General features: G+C 39.1%; 3 protein-coding genes across 6 annotated transcripts in view; 1 reads left to right on the top strand and 2 right to left on the bottom strand.

Moving 5' to 3' along the window:
* Nucleotides 1-3726, bottom strand: part of unc13a (unc-13 homolog A (C. elegans)) — a gene marked incomplete at its 5' end in the record, with an annotated part of 35056 nt that extends 31330 nt beyond the window's left edge. Inside the window, one exon of the mRNA XM_079470923.1 lies at nt 3705-3726. Within this exon, the coding sequence (XP_079327049.1) occupies nt 3705-3726 (22 nt within the window). The remainder of the gene's footprint in view (nt 1-3704) is intronic.
* Nucleotides 3727-4911: 1185 nt separating this feature from the next.
* hmg20b (high mobility group 20B) lies at nt 4912-9559 on the bottom strand. Its single transcript, XM_079471412.1, has 9 exons — nt 8615-9559; nt 7744-7828; nt 7358-7582; nt 7097-7217; nt 6909-6961; nt 6669-6735; nt 6378-6593; nt 6160-6292; nt 4912-5922 (listed from the first exon to the last, which is right to left on the bottom strand). The coding sequence occupies exons 2-9, from the start codon at nt 7816-7818 to the stop codon at nt 5910-5912; spliced, it is 903 nt and encodes a 300-aa protein (XP_079327538.1). The 5' UTR covers nt 7819-7828; nt 8615-9559; the 3' UTR covers nt 4912-5909.
* btbd2a (BTB (POZ) domain containing 2a) lies at nt 9226-17179 on the top strand (the record flags this gene model as incomplete). 4 transcript variants are annotated; one of them, XM_079471409.1, is made up of 9 exons in its annotated part: nt 9257-9792; nt 10212-10331; nt 13685-13841; nt 13993-14098; nt 14187-14384; nt 14707-14899; nt 15206-15293; nt 15427-15573; nt 16227-17179. In XM_079471409.1, the coding sequence occupies 9 exons, from the start codon at nt 9257-9259 to the stop codon at nt 16386-16388; spliced, it is 1707 nt and encodes a 568-aa protein (XP_079327535.1). In that variant the 3' UTR covers nt 16389-17179. The 4 variants fall into 4 exon arrangements, with proteins under 4 accessions (XP_079327537.1, XP_079327535.1, XP_079327534.1 ...); XM_079471408.1 differs by having other exon boundaries at nt 9257-9882; XM_079471411.1 differs by lacking the exon at nt 10212-10331 and having other exon boundaries at nt 9226-9792.
* Nucleotides 17180-17472: the final 293 nt, after the last annotated feature.

The following is a 17472-nucleotide window of genomic DNA, read 5'->3' as shown; positions in this document are numbered from 1 at the left end:
GTTTACCATAATATACCTTCTGTCATGGAAATAGACGCCTTAGATACATTTCTTTGTTTAGGCTGTTGACATGAGTCCATAGATTATGTTCTCGAAAAACGCAGTTAATTCACAAGTCAATCACACAATTTTGTGTTTAAAGTAACACGTAAAACAAACAGTACTAACGTGGTTTTCAAAATACAAAACTTGGCAATTTACTATGAAAGTCTATGCTTTATGCCAAATAACAACAAATGATATACAATGTACAATGCATACATTAAAGTGATAGTTCAACCAAAAATGTTAATTCTGTCATCATTTAATAGCCCTCTTGTCATTTCAAACCTGTATCCTCTGTAGAACACAAAAGAAGATATTTTGAAGAACAGCACCGGCACCCATTTACTTCTATTGTATGCACACAAAACCAATGCATGTGAATGGGTGCCATTAAACAACGTTCTTCAAAATATCCTCTTTTGTGTTCTGAGGAAGAAAGCAAGTCATACACGTTTGAAATAAAATAGGGTGAGCAAATGATGACTGAATTAACATTTTGGGTGATCTATCCATTTAAAATGCTTATGAAACTGCAGCGAAAATGTCTTAAATATCTAAAGTGCTAGTCACTGTCAATTCTGCTTTGGGGAAGTCTAAATAAAACCATCCTCCAACTGAAAGCCACTGTGACGTCAATGCTCCCATTCATAATTCATATTCCCCCATTCAGTGCGAGCAGATAACCTCCTACAGTTAAAGGGCCCTTAAAATAAACAGAGCTATCAACTCTAACACTGTAACCCTTCACAGTCTAAGTTAAAAACCGAAACGGACACATTCTAAAAATCTGATAATAATAACAAGAACTAACTAGCTTTCACAAAACCGTGTTTAAACTATTGGAAAAATCATAATAACAGAATCCGAAAGAACAACTGCTGCACCCCCCGCTTAAGGTGCCCTGCGTCTGTCCGCCTCTGCCCGGGTTTCCTCTATTTGCTCCCACGCATCACTTCCTGCCATGTGGCTGGCAGGCGCGTGTGATGCCTCTATCTCTTCCCCTCTTACTCTCGCGCTCCATTAATCTCTGTGTAAACGTGCGAGTCGAGCGCGCTATATCCATAAATATCAACTTTAGGGTGCGTGAAAGGGTTTTTTGGGGGGGGCTAAAAACTCGGCAAACAGCGAGGATATACAAAGGTAATCCAACGGTGATGAACTGGGGTGTGAAATTTATTACCTGTCGGAATAAAGATGATAAAGATTTCCAGCATTAAACAATTTTCGAATGCCTCCATGTCAAATACCAGTTATACATAAACTATTTGGACTAATATCAAACCAATGCATCTAAATCTGAAGTCCATGAGGTACTAAAGAGTTGAGGCTATTTAGATCACTAGATTCAATGCCTACATACAGTTTGAAGGCGGCGTACGCGTTACAAGAATTCACTAGAAAGAGGAGAAAGGATAGTTATGTAAGAGGCATTTCACATTGTTAACATCAAAAAACATCCAGTGGGATTTAGGCAAGTCTTACTTTAATTGTGCTCAGGTTAATGAGTGTGATAAGAGTCTACGTGACACTCGCCCACACACAGCCGCTGTCACTTCTGGACACTGGCTGTGAAACTGCTGCCTGTTTATACAGAATGCCGACAGATGCGGCGGCTTGGATCATAGTGTCTATGTGGGATGTGTTAAAAAAATACTGTTTACCCAGAGTCTCCAACAACAGATACATTTACTGGCGTGTCGTCTTGTGTTAAAAGGCAATCAGGAAATAAAGCGAGCCAGGAGAATATGGGCAAGCAGCCTATTGAAAAACAGATGACCAAAAGAAAGCTTTGTTGATTTTATGACATTGAGTTTATTTACAGTTACAGACTCTTTGCAATTTTGGAAACTTTCTTTATTTTCTACAGCAATATTTATTTTTGTTCGGTCATTTTAAAAAGATAACCGACATTTCTAGAAATATCAAGCTCCACAATATTTTATTGGGTAGAGATTGTGAGTGTTGGGAGGCTTCAGCTATTGTTGTGAACGATGGGGGCTCTGATGTCAAAAAGGTTGAGAAACACAGTTCTAAAGATTTACAAAAAAATCTACAAAAAAATCTATTCTAATGTCTATTAATGGTTATTGATGCTGGAATGATTATAAATTGCCACTGCAGGAAACTTTTACAGTGAACTAAGAAGGGGAAAAAAGATGTGTCAAACTTAAAGGGACAGTTCACCCAAAAAGGAAAACTGTCATTCCCACCCGAGGATTGTTTCAAACCTGTTTAAATTACTTTGTTCTGTTGAACATATTTGGAATAATGTTAGCAATGTTAAGTTCTGGGAAATCATTGACTACCATAGTAGAAAAAAATATGCTCTTAAGAACACAAAAAGATATTTTGAAGAATTTAGGAAAACAAACAGTTATGGTGCACATGTGACTACAATTTCTTTTTTCTTTTCTTTTCAGATCTGAAAATTGCTTACATTCTACCAAATATATTTCTTTGTTTTCATCAGAACAACGTAATTAATACAGGTATGAAATTACATAAGGGTGAGTAAAAGATGACGGAATTTATATTTTTGGGTGAACTATCCCTTTAAAATATTGAAACCGTTACAAGACCAAACCTTTAGGTTAATCATTACGCTATAACCTAATACACTACAATTTTATTGCACTATTATGCACATTTCAACTACAAATACATTACAAAATTGTAATAAAGATGTAATACGTAACGTCAATCAAGCCATCACGAATATGTGAACATTTTAAGAGAAAATCCCTGTGTTTTATGTACCGTATCTTTCAAAGAGCCTCCTGCAGGAGCTTCTTGCATGCACCGAAGTTCAAAACCCTGAATTGAGACCCACACAAACATTCAAAATGTCCCTTTTTTATTTCTCCATGCCTCTGTAGGCTATACAATCCTTCAGTATGCTTACTGTAGATTAACCCCGTGCATACAGCCATGGAAAAAACAACGTTTTGACAATGATTCATGTAATGTTAAATCTACAATAATTTTTCAATGCCGTTTTATAATTCTACTGTAAGAGCGGTTATAAATAGATCTATCATACATCAAAGCAGCGTCCACCTGAGCAGGGGATCCTTTAATACTCCATTTGGAATATCAAGTGAACACACCCCTGAATTTGCTGGCGTTAAAATCATAGACTACAGGGCGGATTTTACACCCTCATTTCGTTTAGAATGCAAAAGATAAAGCATTTACACGTACAGCTTGCTCATTTTAGAAGGATAAAGCAATACAGGCTTTAGTTACTCGGCTACTTGTAAAAAAAAGGCAATCGACACAGAACCGGCACTCCTATCTCGACCACTCACACTGCGTGACATTTTGAAGAGTAACCCTACAGTTCGCACACTGTTGATAAATATACATCATATATACAACATATGTAAACTAATAATAATTACAGTAAACCCATCAGAAGACCAATGCATAATATTAATTCGGAAAAATTGTGCGCGCCAGAACTATCGTGCATTATAATGAAACGCAATTCAAAGCTATGTGCAAAAGTCAAAAAAGCATCGATTCCTAATGTAACGAAAAGGATAATGCTTAAAAATAGTAAAGATTTGATGATGCATGTACATAATGCATAAACACAACCAACAGCTGACTGTCATAAAACAGTAACGCATCAATGCGCGATATAATAATGCACTTACCTCCAACACACAGAAGTGACATCTCTCAGCACAAATACAAACCCCTTCAGCAACGATTCTCCGCGCCCTGTTGCGGTATCTTACTCAAGGAAACTGCTACACGAACGGTTTCCGAGATTTTTCGGACGTTAAATAACGTCCATCAAAGTCAAGTTAAAAAAACCGGATAACGATTCTTCCATCGAATTCAACAAGCGGGTGCTTTTCGGACAGCCTCTCGCTGTGAACGGCTGTCGGTCGTGCGATTCGTGATTATTAGCGCTCCTTTTTTTCAGCCGCTCGTAACGCGACGCACAGCCATCTTGTTCAGCACCGCCGCCGCGAGGACAGCTACTACGGTGACGTCACGGCCCGACTCGTGCACGCGAGCGGTGACAGCGGCAGAGCACGCGGAAGCCTCTCCCTCCCCTTCTCCAGACAAAACCGTGGACGGCTTCGGTTATTTGTCTTATCCGTAGAATATTTGTAGAAGTTAGGATGGTGCCTATTCTGGTACGGGCAATAATACAATTGTGCGTTTATAATTAAAAAGGAACTTTTTTATAAATAAAAATGTAAAAAATATTCATAAATATATAAGTAAAGACGGTTTCGGTAGCAACAACATATCACGGATTCTTGAGACATATTGGAGGAAAAAAACCGTCTAGCTGCTAATCGCTATTTGGTCCAAACTTTCCAGTAGACCTAAAAATAATCAAATGGAGTCATTTTTCATGTCATTTGATACACGAAAAATATGAATACTAAAAAACGATATTCATATAAATTACATTAAAGTACAAAATAAATGTTTATTGTAAAAATTACCTGCCTTCATGTGCTCTCGGAAATTCGATACGGAGCTCTTAATGTTATTAGATACTTGTAATGTTCTGATGCTAATAAATCATTAGTGACATTCATTTAACTAAATCCAGACGTTAAGAGCAACATCATTTTGACCAGTCGCGTGCGTCCGATGAAACCGCACATAATACACAAATGCATCTCCGTTTATATACGATTCTAGTCCATTTAGGTGCATTCACTACACAAGTAAAACACATTCCAAGATGTGAATTGCGATGCTTTTGCACAAGGGAACACTCCCAGTTTTATACAGTTGGACTTGTTTTAGTGGCGTGGTCCATGCTACCCTCTACTGGATATGAACGTGACATCTGCATAATGTGTAATGCAAACAAGTTACACGAAAGAAGGGGATCGCTGCTGTTTTGTAGGATTTTATTTTTTCAACATCTTTTCCTCACCAAAAAACTTTACATATTAAAAATGTAATTCCATGAAATCCAAAAACACATAAGTACATTACTTAAGAAGTGTTCTTTGTTCTATCAGTCAACTGCCAAAATATTTTTTTAAGAACACATTCAAAAATATTATGTTACTTACAATGTGTTTTTCAATTTTTTTGCAATGCACAACACCGTGCAAAAAGAATCTAGTTCATTCAATATAAAATACTACACTTTCACATTTCATAACAATTGGTTAGTAAAGAGAATATAATATTGCAAACATTTTAGCATGCCATTAAGAACCATGCTGTCGCTGGCTCTACATGAACTAAAGGATTTCATTGTGCAGCTGTGATGATCAAAACAGCATTAACAGACGTTTTAGATGATTAAACGGATAGTTCACTCCAAAATAAAAATTTCATCATTTACTCACCCTCAGGTTGTTCTGTTAAACCCAGAGAAAGATATTTGTAAGAATGTTAGCAATTGTCAGTTCTGTGACATCATCAACTACCATAGTAGGACTTTTGTTTTATTTTGTTGTTCTGTTGAACACAAAGTGAAATGTTTTGAAGAATTTAGGAACACAAACAGTTCTGGGGCACCTTTGACTACAACTACATTTTTCCTACAATGGCAGTCAATGATGTCACAGAATTGAAAATTGCTAACATTCTCACAAGAATTTTTCTCTGTGTTCATCAGAACAAAGTAATTTATACAGGTATGAAATGACATGAGGGTGAGCAATTTTTTGGTGAACTATCACTTTAATGCCAATTCATTTAGAATATGCCAGCATTACAAGAATTAGCTCATAGATGAGCTACACATTTTCAATGAAACTGCATTGCACCTTATGAGGCAACACGACCGAGTCCCACGTCACAGTCCCGGCCTTCCCAAGGCCTTGGTCAAGCGGATGGAGAACTCATAAATCGCAGCACAACTGTAGATGCTTTCAAAGTTTCTCACTGGAGGTGGATGAGGAAGATGAAATATGTTATTATCAGATTTATGACTAATTCAATTCTGATAGCATGTCCATTACGCACACTGTAATATTGCTGTTTGAGACTCATTTTGTTTAAACGATGTTTAAACATGACATAATTGTATTTTTTTGTCAATGTTATCATTTGTATGGCCTAAAAGATGTCACACAATCTGCGTTAGCCATTACCCAAGATCCTACAGAGGTCATATCTTACCTGTCAAGGTGAGAAAGAAGCTCTTGTAGCTTAAGAACTAACGTGCGATGCTCGTGCGGTCTAGTCTCTAAAGCACAACTCAAGCGACTCAGGTACGTGTCTAGAGTTCCGATAGATGGCGTCTCACCTGTGCCTAAAAAAGTTGCATAATCTGTCACGTTCCCTAATATTGTTTAAATAAAAGGGATTAGCATATGAAGCCACCATAAGATGCTGACCTGGTAGGGGCACAGTGGCCAGGCTGCTGACCAGTGTCTGTTTAATTGTATGTAGGTGGTGCTGTAGAGATTGTGTGCGGACATCATCTTGCCTCAGCTCGGCCTCCAGTCGTTCTTTAGCGCTGAACATGTCAGCAATATGCTTCTGCAGAACCGCATTCTGCTCCTCGAACTCCACGTTTGCTTTACGTAGTCGTCGCAGCTCCGCTTCTCGAGCTGAGAATTGTTTTTTTATAAGAAACCAGCTAAACACTTATACTTGTAGCTAGTTGTTTAAAATACCCAACTTACCTTTGTTCTGGTCAAGAAATTCTTCTGTGAAAATAGGAACATCAAATCTGGTGGAGAGGTCTGAAGTCTGAAAGAAATGTTTTTCGTGAGCCAGGTTACAAGGATAATATACATTACAAAAGCAAAGGTGGGTACATTTACATTTAGCAGTCACCTTTATTCAAAGCGACTTACAAATGAGCAACATCACATGCAATCTGCCAAACCTGTGATATCTGTTGTGCAACCTTTGGAACTTACCTTAAAACCTGCTGATCCAGAACTGGCATTGATTATGACAGATGCCACTTCCTCTGAAAAAGAAAACACTCGCATCAAATACAAGTTACTTTCACTTACTATTATGCATTTAAAATGTAATCGAATAAGTAAGTAATGTACAAACACAGAGAAACATCACAAGAACTAAGCATGTAGAACACAAGCACCTCTCTTGATTTTCTTGTCCTGGACCTTAGCGCACGTGATCTGGTACGCCTCACTCTTCTGATACTCTCGGAGTTCTCGTGCGTATTGCATTTTGTCCCTTTCTGCTTCGTCTAGGTAACGCTTAAACAATAAATAGTTAATATCATCATCAAGATAAAGAACCATAGAAAACAACAAGTTCTGAAACGAGTAATAAACATCTATGTTGTAATCCGACATAAGAGCCATCCGTGCACATCCTTTAGTAAAATTAGCAGTACCTGTTTGTCGTTAAGGGCCAGACGGCTCCATTCTGCACCGAGCCTCTTGGTGATTTCGGGAAAGGGGAGATCAGGGTGCAGAGCCCGGATATGTTCCCGTCTCTCATTCAGGAAGCGCACGTATCCAGTAACCGGAGCCTTGGGTCCATTTGGCAACACCTTCTTTCTCTTCTTTCCCTTGGGCCAGCCTCGCTTCTTAACAGGCTGAGAAGATGATTGGTTGCTCTGTGAGAGAATTGATGGGAATCAAATTCGGTAAGGGTCTATGGGGAAAATAGAACTCGGACCCTCTTAGAAAAATTTAATTATTTTTCCGTGCTATTTGTGTTTTGACATGTAATAGACATGTGATGGTTATTTTGACGTCAAAGAAGTTTTAATCTTACCTCCTCCTGAGAGTCAATATGTTGAGAATCTTTAGATGCAGGCGCATCACTCTGCTCTTGCTTCACACCCCCCATAACAAAGACCCTAGAAAATGCAACACCATGAAATAAAATATAGTTTATGCACTGAATGTCAGAAAGTTTGCCAGGAAATTCCAGTGTCATGTTTAAAAAAAATGTAAGATTATGTTCTTCAAGCAGCCTGAATTTAGGACAAATAAGCACAGATAAGGGCCATTTAAAAACATATACTACCGAGCAATTGTATTTTCTACATTTGCACGTAATTTTGTATTATTTGAAATAATCACCGTAAAACAACACAGCGAGTAAAAACAATATTTTTAAACAACATTTAATGACAACAAGGTCACAAAATACTGTTCAAAAACAGGTACAATTTTACTCAACATAAAAGTTCCTTTATTAAGTTGAAGAAACATTTCTCCTACATTTAAGGTATTTCTAACCCCGGCAGCATATCTCTGCATCAAGGGAGCAAGCGATGCTGTCTACATAGGCAGCTCGCCGGGTTATGAGACACAGCTATAATCGATGGTTGTTTATTTCATACGCATTTTGTTATTCTGATAAACATTTTAGACAATGCATTTCAAAACACGCATGCATACTAGTTTTTGGCTTTTGTTGGATAATGTTTAAATGGTTCCTGACTGCATCAGCGTGCACTAACGCAGCCAATTATTATTATTAGCTAAAGTAGCATAGCGGGCTAACTAGCCTCCGTTTAAGCTCAAATGAATTAAACAAATTGCGTCTTCGTTGCAATAAATTCCACATAATTATTTATTGTGGTAACTGTCTGTTTTTCAACAAAACTCGTACGGTTTATAAAAACATTTCGACTTACCTAAATTGTTCTCGACTCAAACGCTAGCTCATGCGCAAACGTTGGTTTGATAGACAGTTCCTCGTTGGTTTTGATTGGTTTGTGGGGTGCGCTGGGCGGGGCGAATAGCATACGCTTTATTTGCATGGAAAGAACTTAAGATGTAACTGCGAGTTACATTTTAAGGTGTTTTTTTGTAACTGTGCAATTTCATCGCAACACCAGTTACTCCGTTATGAGCAGTATATTTTTGCAGTTACATTGCATTCAACAATTAATTCCAAGGTATTATGTAAACCTAGCATTATGATATTATGAACGCACACCATTACGTCATATATTTCTTTTTTTATTTTCGTCGGTAAACGTCGATGGGTTGATTCTGTAATTGTGACTGGAAATCCGTGCACAGTATTATTCTCACTCGTATGACGTATGTGGTTAAGTTTGAATGAAACGTAAACAAATATCCCACAAAAAGTAAATGTTCATAACACCTCTCTAATACATTTTGAAGAAGAAATACATCGCATCTCAAACAAGACACCTAAAATGAATTGCAGGCAGTAAAAAGAAATCAAATTAAATGAAGTTCAATGGTATTCAACCCATCATCCAGCCTCTGGGAAGGCAGTCATTTGGCCAGTAACGTTATTTCTGGTTATGCGCTGCTGTGTATGTTTATTCCAGCGAAGCCTGCCCTGTTCACCATCCAAGATGGCTGCGGGTGAGAGCAATAGCCGATCCTCGTGTCTAAACTTGTCCAATTCGGGTCCGCTGGGCAATGCGCCGCCGAGCAACGTCGCCCACTCTTTGCCCGCAAGTAACGGGGGAGCGGCTGGTGCGACCGGGGGAATGAACCGAAGCGCGGGGAATTCGAACCCCCTGTCGGGCCCGGAAAACGGCGGAGGCGCCGATTCTTCGGTGAGAAGCGCGCCGAGCACCCAGAACCCTCCGCGGCTGTCTGTCGGTCAGAGCGCCGCGGCGGCTCACGGTGCGTCTGCGAGTGGAGCGACAACGGGCGCTGCGTCAAATATGACGGCGACATCATCATCATCTTCTTCTTCATCCTCCACATCTACCGCATCCGATGCGTCCGCCGCCGCCGTCTCCTCGCTTCCTAGCAGCCCGGCTTCGGTTTTGGTTTATCGAGAGCCGGTCTACAATTGGCAAGCGACAAAAAGTACAGTGAAAGAAAGGTTTGCCTTTTTGTTTAACAACGAAGTGTTAAGTGACGTCCATTTTTTGGTTGGGAAGGGAATGGGAGTGCAGCGCATTCCAGCCCACAGGTAGGGATGAATAGCGGTATGTTTATATGTTTTACTAGACTCATTTTCTTATATGTATTGCATTAATCCAAGCTAATGGATTGAGGCTTGTTTGCAGGCTGGGCAAAACTAAAAGATAGTTGTATTTATTAAACGTATAATGCCACATTATAGGATTTAAATATGCTTTTTTCCAGCCTCATGGTAAATATGTATACGTAAATACCATGCATGGTTTTTAAAATCAGATCCGGTCGAATAAACTCACAAGGCATTTGTTCGGCGATGATAAAGCCACGTTAAATCACCAAATGCCCGTATTGACAGTCCGATCCCGTTGCTCTCCGCAGATTTGCTCTCGCTGTGGGAAGTGCCGTGTTTGATGCCATGTTCAACGGTGGCATGGCCACAACCTCGACCGAAATTGAGCTCCCAGATGTGGAACCGGCTGCATTTCTAGCCCTTCTCAAGTAAGAATGGGCTTCGCTGCACGCTTGATGCTTTATGTGCCGCTCTGTGTGTTGACCCCTCTTGTCATAATGTCCTTCAGGTGCCCTCTGCCAACGAACTGCAAGACAGAGGGGCCTTATAAAAATTGACCATTGTAACCGTGTTTCCTGTGAGAATGCCTTCCTGTCCCTGCTTAATAAACAATACGAGTTCTATTGGTTTCAAGCAAATACCGTTAAGAACCCTCGGCTGTTTGCCATTGAAACTATGACAAGTTTACTTCATGTAGTGTGTTTTGAGCCTTATTCCAGAGGGATTTAACAGTGTTATATTGGTTTCCATCCGCCCGATAACATCCCAAAAGACAACACGTTACCACTGTCCATTAAAACCCACGCAATTCCTTTTAAAACAGTGTTGAAAGCTTTTGGACATTTTTAAATAACTGCCGGCTATTGCTGAATAAACGTTTGTAATAACAGTTAAAGTAACTATGATTGTGTGTCAGAAACTATGGTTACAAAGGTACATTTTTGTAAGTAAACCATCTTAAAGGAACAGTTCACCCAAAATTAAACCCTCATGTCAATCTCTTTGACTTTCTTTATTCTGCAGAACACATCCGTGGACAAATATAATAACAACAGGGCCGTGCAAAAATCCCGATACATGTAACTTTTTATTTTGATAGTGATGCGTTTTTTTAAATCATGTCATATGGAAACGGCCAAAAGTAAGTGGAAGTGAGTGTGGCAAAAATATAAGAACACTTCAAGCTCTCAGTGCTGATGTGTGGGTAGGCTTTGGTTTTAAGGAGTAATGAGTTGTATAACATAAATGCCGTTTGCAAGTCATGACCCACCAAATCACTTGGCTACTACAGTGCATTAGACAAAACGTTTTTCCAAAAAGTGACAGTGACATTTATTGTGCTTTCACGGGTGTGACACCAACGCATTTACAGCACGGATGAACCGGGGGTTTTATCTGCCCACGTTCATTGTTTTAACTGTAATGCAACACGACAGCCAAGTGACTTGCCTTACCCACCTTATTTGCCATTCGAGGGGAGCAATCCACAGTTTGGTAACCCAAACCTCTGATCTAAAGGTCCATGAATCGCACATCATTGCCACTCTGCAGAGGTTATGAGATGAGACCGTCATCACAGCATGTTTTTTGTTTTGTAGCGAACCGAAATGGTTACGTAATGTTGATTTTGTGGCCTCTATAGAAGTGGAGAGGTTACAAGAGTTTGGATCCCCGGAAAAAAGGATGAGCAGTTTTAGTTCAGACTATTATGTTTTCGTTGAGTTCCGAGTGCCCCAACATGAATCAAAAAAATGTTTGTCTGTCGTTTTTCATACGCTTCAGTATTTTATTTATTTATTTGCTGGTTAAAAGCATATAGGCCTTTTTTATTGATGAAAGTTCAAAACGCGCTGCTCTTCAAACTCCCTGTATAACAAAACCCAGATCTGACAATGATATCTGCCTTTATTAATTATAATGGTGATAATAAACGGCCTTGATGCCTACATGCTGACTGTTAAGATCCTAAAAACAAAGACGGAGCTACTTGTTTCCTTGCTTGTTACGTGACCGTCATCCGAGGAAGATATTTACCAATCCTGCTGATCAGCACCGCATATAAACATTGTTTTGTCGTTCATGGTCAGTGTCTGTCTTGTGTAGCTTTGCATTGCATACAAACATAGTTATTTAAACTAAGGTAACTAAGGAATCCCAGCGCGTTTTCAAAACAAAACGCATCCTTGCGAATTTATTTACTGGCTGTAACCTGAAGGCGACGAGCCTTTGAACCTTTCCTTCGGTTCTTAGGTATGTAAATATGTACCAGTCTTATGCTGTGGCCAAATTCATTAACATGAGTTGCAGTGGAATGTACATTTAGTTTCAAGTTGTTTAAAATAGCATTACTTCATATATTTTAACGAACGAATGAATTTACAAAGAACAACCGCTCCGCAGGTATAAGGGTAATGCATTCATTATTGTTAATCATTTAATATAACATTGGTAATGTTAACGAATTCTGTGGCTCACCAGTTTTTAAACATATTAATGTGGTGATATGAGCCGAGCATAACGGGCTTTCCGGGCATCTGGTGTATAAACTTAAAATATAAGATGTAAACTAGCTTGAGATGTGTGAACAAAGATTTAGGAACACGTACAAATTATTTGTTACATTTTCTGTATATTATAAAATAATTACAGATTAAGTCGAGGATGGAGTAGTGACCTGGCCAGTGCCCAGGGACCTTTGAGTGCCATGAGCCCGAGGGGGCCTTGGGCTTCAAGGTTGCGCCATCCAGTTTGGTACAGAGAACCCAACAATGATGAAAACAAATGTTTATCTATCGATGGTTAATATATGGGTCCCTGTGGATACACTGCAATGATCAACAAATCGTGCAACCAAAGTTTTTATGTTATTGTAACTTATTAAATATAATAACAGCACATTTAAATAGTATTTTCTAAATCTTTTGCTTGATGATTTGATGTTTATATACATGTGTCATAGGTGCATTTTATGGTGAGAAATCATTATTTATTTGTGTTGCATTAAAGACGCGTGTTTCATAGGCCTTATTTTGGCCCATTGTTTATTTTTCGCTGTGTACATCATATTCGACTTCTAGAAACCATTTGACGCAGAGTGAGAACGGTTTTAATATTCATTATCAACTTAACTTTCACTTTCTAATTGTGAACTAAGGGAAAGAACGGAAAAATTGTGGGAGCAGGGCGCTTGGGGTAACTGGCCCCAGGGCCCTTTGAAGTCACAATCCTTCGCTGGATGAAGTGAAGAAGCGTTAAATAAGACGTGACAACTCCTCAAAAATAAAAGTGCTATAGTTATTGCGGATCGAATATTTGAACATTCGTGCACCGCGGTTAGAACAAAACTCAAAATAGTGACACTTGGGTGCAAATTTGACATTTTCACTGCGGGGTGTACTCACCTTTGTTGCAGGCGGTTAAGACATGAATGGCTTTGTGTTGATGCGACAGCAAATTTACACTGTTATACAAGCTGTACACACACGACTTTACATTGTAGCAAAGTGTCATTTCTTTAGTGTTGTCACATGAAAAGATATTATAAAATATATTATTTAGCAAAATGTGATGGGTGAACTCACTTCTGTGAGATACTGTAGGTGTTTTGAGCGACACGAGGGTGAATAAATGATGACAGATTTTATTGAGTGAACTGTCCCTTTAAATGTTTTAGACTTTGTGAGATGAATTAGTAACTTAACCTTAAACATATCTGCCTGTCTGTCTGTCAATCTATCTCTCTGTCAGTCTATAATATCTTGTTTTCTTTTTCTAAATGCAGGTTTCTCTATTCGGATGAAGTGCAAATCGGACCGGAGACCGTAATGACTACCCTATACACCGCTAAAAAGTATGCAGTGCCCGCTCTGGAAGCCCACTGCGTCGAATTCCTGAAGAAAAATCTACGTGCTGACAATGCGTTTATGTTGCTTACACAGGTAATCGCAGGGGTTCGGTCACATTTGATCTTGGCACTGAAACACAACCTCAACCCTTGTGTTTGACAGCACGCTTCCAAACTCTTGCAAACGTAGCCTCAAGAATATCAGGTTCGTTTGTTGTTGAAAACACGATTTCTTCTGCTTTCAGGCTCGGCTTTTCGACGAGCCCCAGCTGGCCAGTCTCTGCTTGGAAAATATCGACAAGAACACTGCTGACGCTCTGGCTGCCGAGGGCCTTACGGATATCGACCTCGGTACTTCTTTTTCTCATCTCAGTGTCAACTACAAATCAGAAAGCTTAGTCAGTGTCTTCTACAGTGTTTAATGTTCTCTTTTCTGCAGACACACTTGTGGCGGTCCTGGAGAGAGACACGCTGGGGGTACGAGAAGTCCGTCTCTTCGGCGCCGCGGTACGCTGGGCGGAAGCCGAGTCTCAAAGACAGCAGTTACAGCCCACCCCTGAAAACAAGCGCAGGGTGTTGGGAAAAGCTCTTTCTCTTATTCGCTTCCCTCTCATGACCATTGAAGAGTTTGCTGCGGGTAATTTGCATTAATATTTGTACAGAATTGGTACTTTGATAGTTAAATGATCCATTTTGTTAAAAACGTACACCAACCCTCTTCTCTCAACAGGTAGTGGTCTAGCTTTTGTCGAAACTAGTAACTTTGTATTAGCAACTATTGAACTGTTGCTCTTGTATGACATATCGCTTATTGCTCCCCGAACTCTTTGTAAGTCGCTTTGGATAAAAGCGTCTGCTAAATGACTAAATGTGAATTTCGATTGAACACTCTGACATTCAAAACTGAAAGGCTTGTGATGGCAGCGCCATGCACTAAACTTTGTGTTTGTCTGTGATAGGTCCTGCTCAATCCGGTATACTCACAGACCGGGAGGTGGTCAGCTTGTTTCTACATTTTACCGTCAATCCAAAACCCCACGTCGAGTTTATCGACCGTCCTCGCTGTTGCCTCCGGGGAAAAGAGTGCAGTATCACACGCTTCAGTCAAGTGGAGAGCCGCTGGGGCTACAGCGGAACCAGCGACCGGATCCGGTGAGTGTGTGGTCAAATGAAAAAAGTGAACATGTCCGGCCAAGATGACTCTGGACCAGTGCTCCACAGACCGTGGGCTCCATTGGTATTTCAAGGGGCAATGGCCTGAGCAAAATAAAAACTGTTTAAATATTCAACTAAAAGTTGACTAGCACTTTTTATTGGTTAGATATTTGCAAAACTCTGTGACAAACATAAAGACTAATCATACTGATTTATGGTAAAATCATGAGATATATACGTTTTCAGAAGCTATCTAGGTTTTATATATAGATGTGAATTAATGCTTGTTTTCGAATCCCTAAGGTTTTCAGTGAACCACAGAATATTTGTGGTTGGATTTGGGCTTTACGGGTCCATACATGGTCCAACTGACTATCAAGTCAACATCCAGGTGAGAACTTTTATAAATAACAGCATACCAAATGTCCAAAACATAAAGATTACAAATGCTGGCCTTACACAGCTTTCAAACAAAGAATGGGACAATATGTGACTATTAATTGTGAACATTTTCTCTGATATAGATCATACATACAGACAGCAACACAGTTTTGGGTCAGAACGATACAGGCTTTAGCTGTGATGGAACAGCCAGTACCTTTCGGGTCATGTTTAAGGAGCCTGTGGAAATCCTCCCCAGTGTCAACTACATCGCCTGCGCCACGCTCAAGGTGAAACAGTCAGACCTTATGAAAAAAAGCTTGAGTTTGTGACTGTAGTCTTAAAAATGATCATAATTAATCTTTAATAGTGGAATGTGCTAAAAACATACAGTGTTATATTCTGTACAAAAAAACCCAAAAATGTTGATGACCTCATCCTGCACTTGTGGGCGTATACATTTTTTTCCAGTTAATAAGTCTGTAAATATATCAAAACCAAGGTTATTACAATTGACTTAAACAATAAAAAAAAATATTAATTGGAAATACAAGCTAAATATAATTTGAAAAACTTAGACTAAACAAAAATGAGAAATGTTGCCATAAACTGAAATTAGTTTGAGGCACTAACTTAAAATAACCAAAAAACTGAAATAAAATAAAAATAAATCAAATGGCAAGATCAAAAACTTGGCTAATTATTAATAAAATGGCAAAATATAACAGCAAATAACTAAAATTAACATGAATACTTAACGTAATAAAGACAAAAGTGAATTCAAAATATAAAAATGATAAAAAACTCAAACTTTAACTCTGGAAACTTTGAGAAAAACAGATAGTCTATTGTTACATAATCTTAGAAGTGTGTGAATTGTTATATCATTCATGTATATTTCATGAATTATACATGAATCTTTAATGAATCATTGCATTTGCAGGGACCAGACTCTCATTATGGGACCAAGGGAAAGCGTAAAGTCACACATGAAGCCCCGGCCACTGGCATCAAGACCTGTTTTACATTCTGCTACGCTGCAGGAAACAACAACGGCACTTCCGTAGAGGACGGACAGATCCCAGAAGTCATTTTCTACACATAATGACCACACGAAATCATCTGATGATTAAAGACTCTTGCATCGCATCCTGAGGCCAATTCACCGGTCTCCCCGTAGACCGGCGACCAAATACTGATCTCTTATTTTTAAGAGCTTTCGTTTCGGAGATTCGAGCATGAAAATTCAGTCCTTTCAAAGTGTATTTAGGGTACAGATGTCATTTTAACCCGAGTAGCACACCAGATAGTGAAACCTTACGCTGAGCCAATTTTCACGTTAAAGAACATGTAGGTCACCACTACAGGTACGTTATGGTTTGGCTGTCTATTATATTGTTGAAAATGGTCGTTTTTGATTCCACCTTTGACCCGATTGTTAAGGAATCCTTCAACCCGCACCGACGCACTTATCAAGATTCTCCGAGCAAGTTTGCAGAAAATACACTACATTTAGATACTGTTGATTTGTTGTAAAACGGGACTGTTATGTACAGGGCCTGCACCCTTTGAAGGTTTCAAACTTTCATTTCCTTTAAGGCAATGTGATCAGTACATGTTTTAAGTTGCTGTTTACCATAGTTGGCCTTCTTGTTTATTGAGCACTTGCATTCATGACCCATGTACAAAAGCACTAAAAAGTATTGACTGCAGTTAAGTACTGAACACATTTCTATTATTGATTCAGAATATCGTTTTCTCGACAGACTGTGTGTTGATCAAAAATAAGATGTACAGGAAACGGCTTCATGAATGTATCAATGCTTACCTTGTAAGCGCTGTAAATATAATGTTCTTGTCTTTGTTCTGTATGTTTAATTAAAGTCTGCACTCCTAGTTTGAATCTCAGTGGATGGGTCTGTGCAACATGCAAAACAAGACTGGTTTTTGAATTTGTGCATGCAAAATATGTAGCCACTATTTTATGGATGGTTGCTTTCAGGTCCATGTCCAACCGGCATTGTCAAAAAAATTCAGCTTGTTTAACAAGTGTTAGAAGGGCAACAAGATAGATCTCCGCAAATATAACCTTGATATATATAATGACTGTAGGGCAATGTCAATGATTGAAACTAGTCCTGAAGACTTTAGCCTAGATTTCAGAAGGGATAACATTTTCAGGTAAATCA

The sequence above is a fragment of the Barbatula barbatula genome (assembly GCF_947034865.1).
Source record: "Barbatula barbatula genome assembly, chromosome: 13".
Taxonomy (NCBI): Eukaryota; Metazoa; Chordata; class Actinopteri; order Cypriniformes; family Nemacheilidae; genus Barbatula; species Barbatula barbatula.
This window is presented reverse-complemented; position numbering and strand designations above follow the sequence as displayed.

Excerpts from the sequence above, each read along its gene's own strand:
- hmg20b (XM_079471412.1), bottom strand. The coding sequence starts at position 7,818 with ATGGGGGGTGTGAAGCAAGAGCAGAGTGATGCGCCTGCATCTAAAGAT. Across the intron at positions 7,218-7,357 it reads TGGCCCTTAACGACAAACAG|CGTTACCTAGACGAAGCAGA; the intron begins GTACTGCTAATT and ends TTATTGTTTAAG. Across the intron at positions 6,736-6,908 it reads CTGGATCAGCAGGTTTTAAG|ACTTCAGACCTCTCCACCAG; the intron begins GTAAGTTCCAAA and ends CATTTCTTTCAG.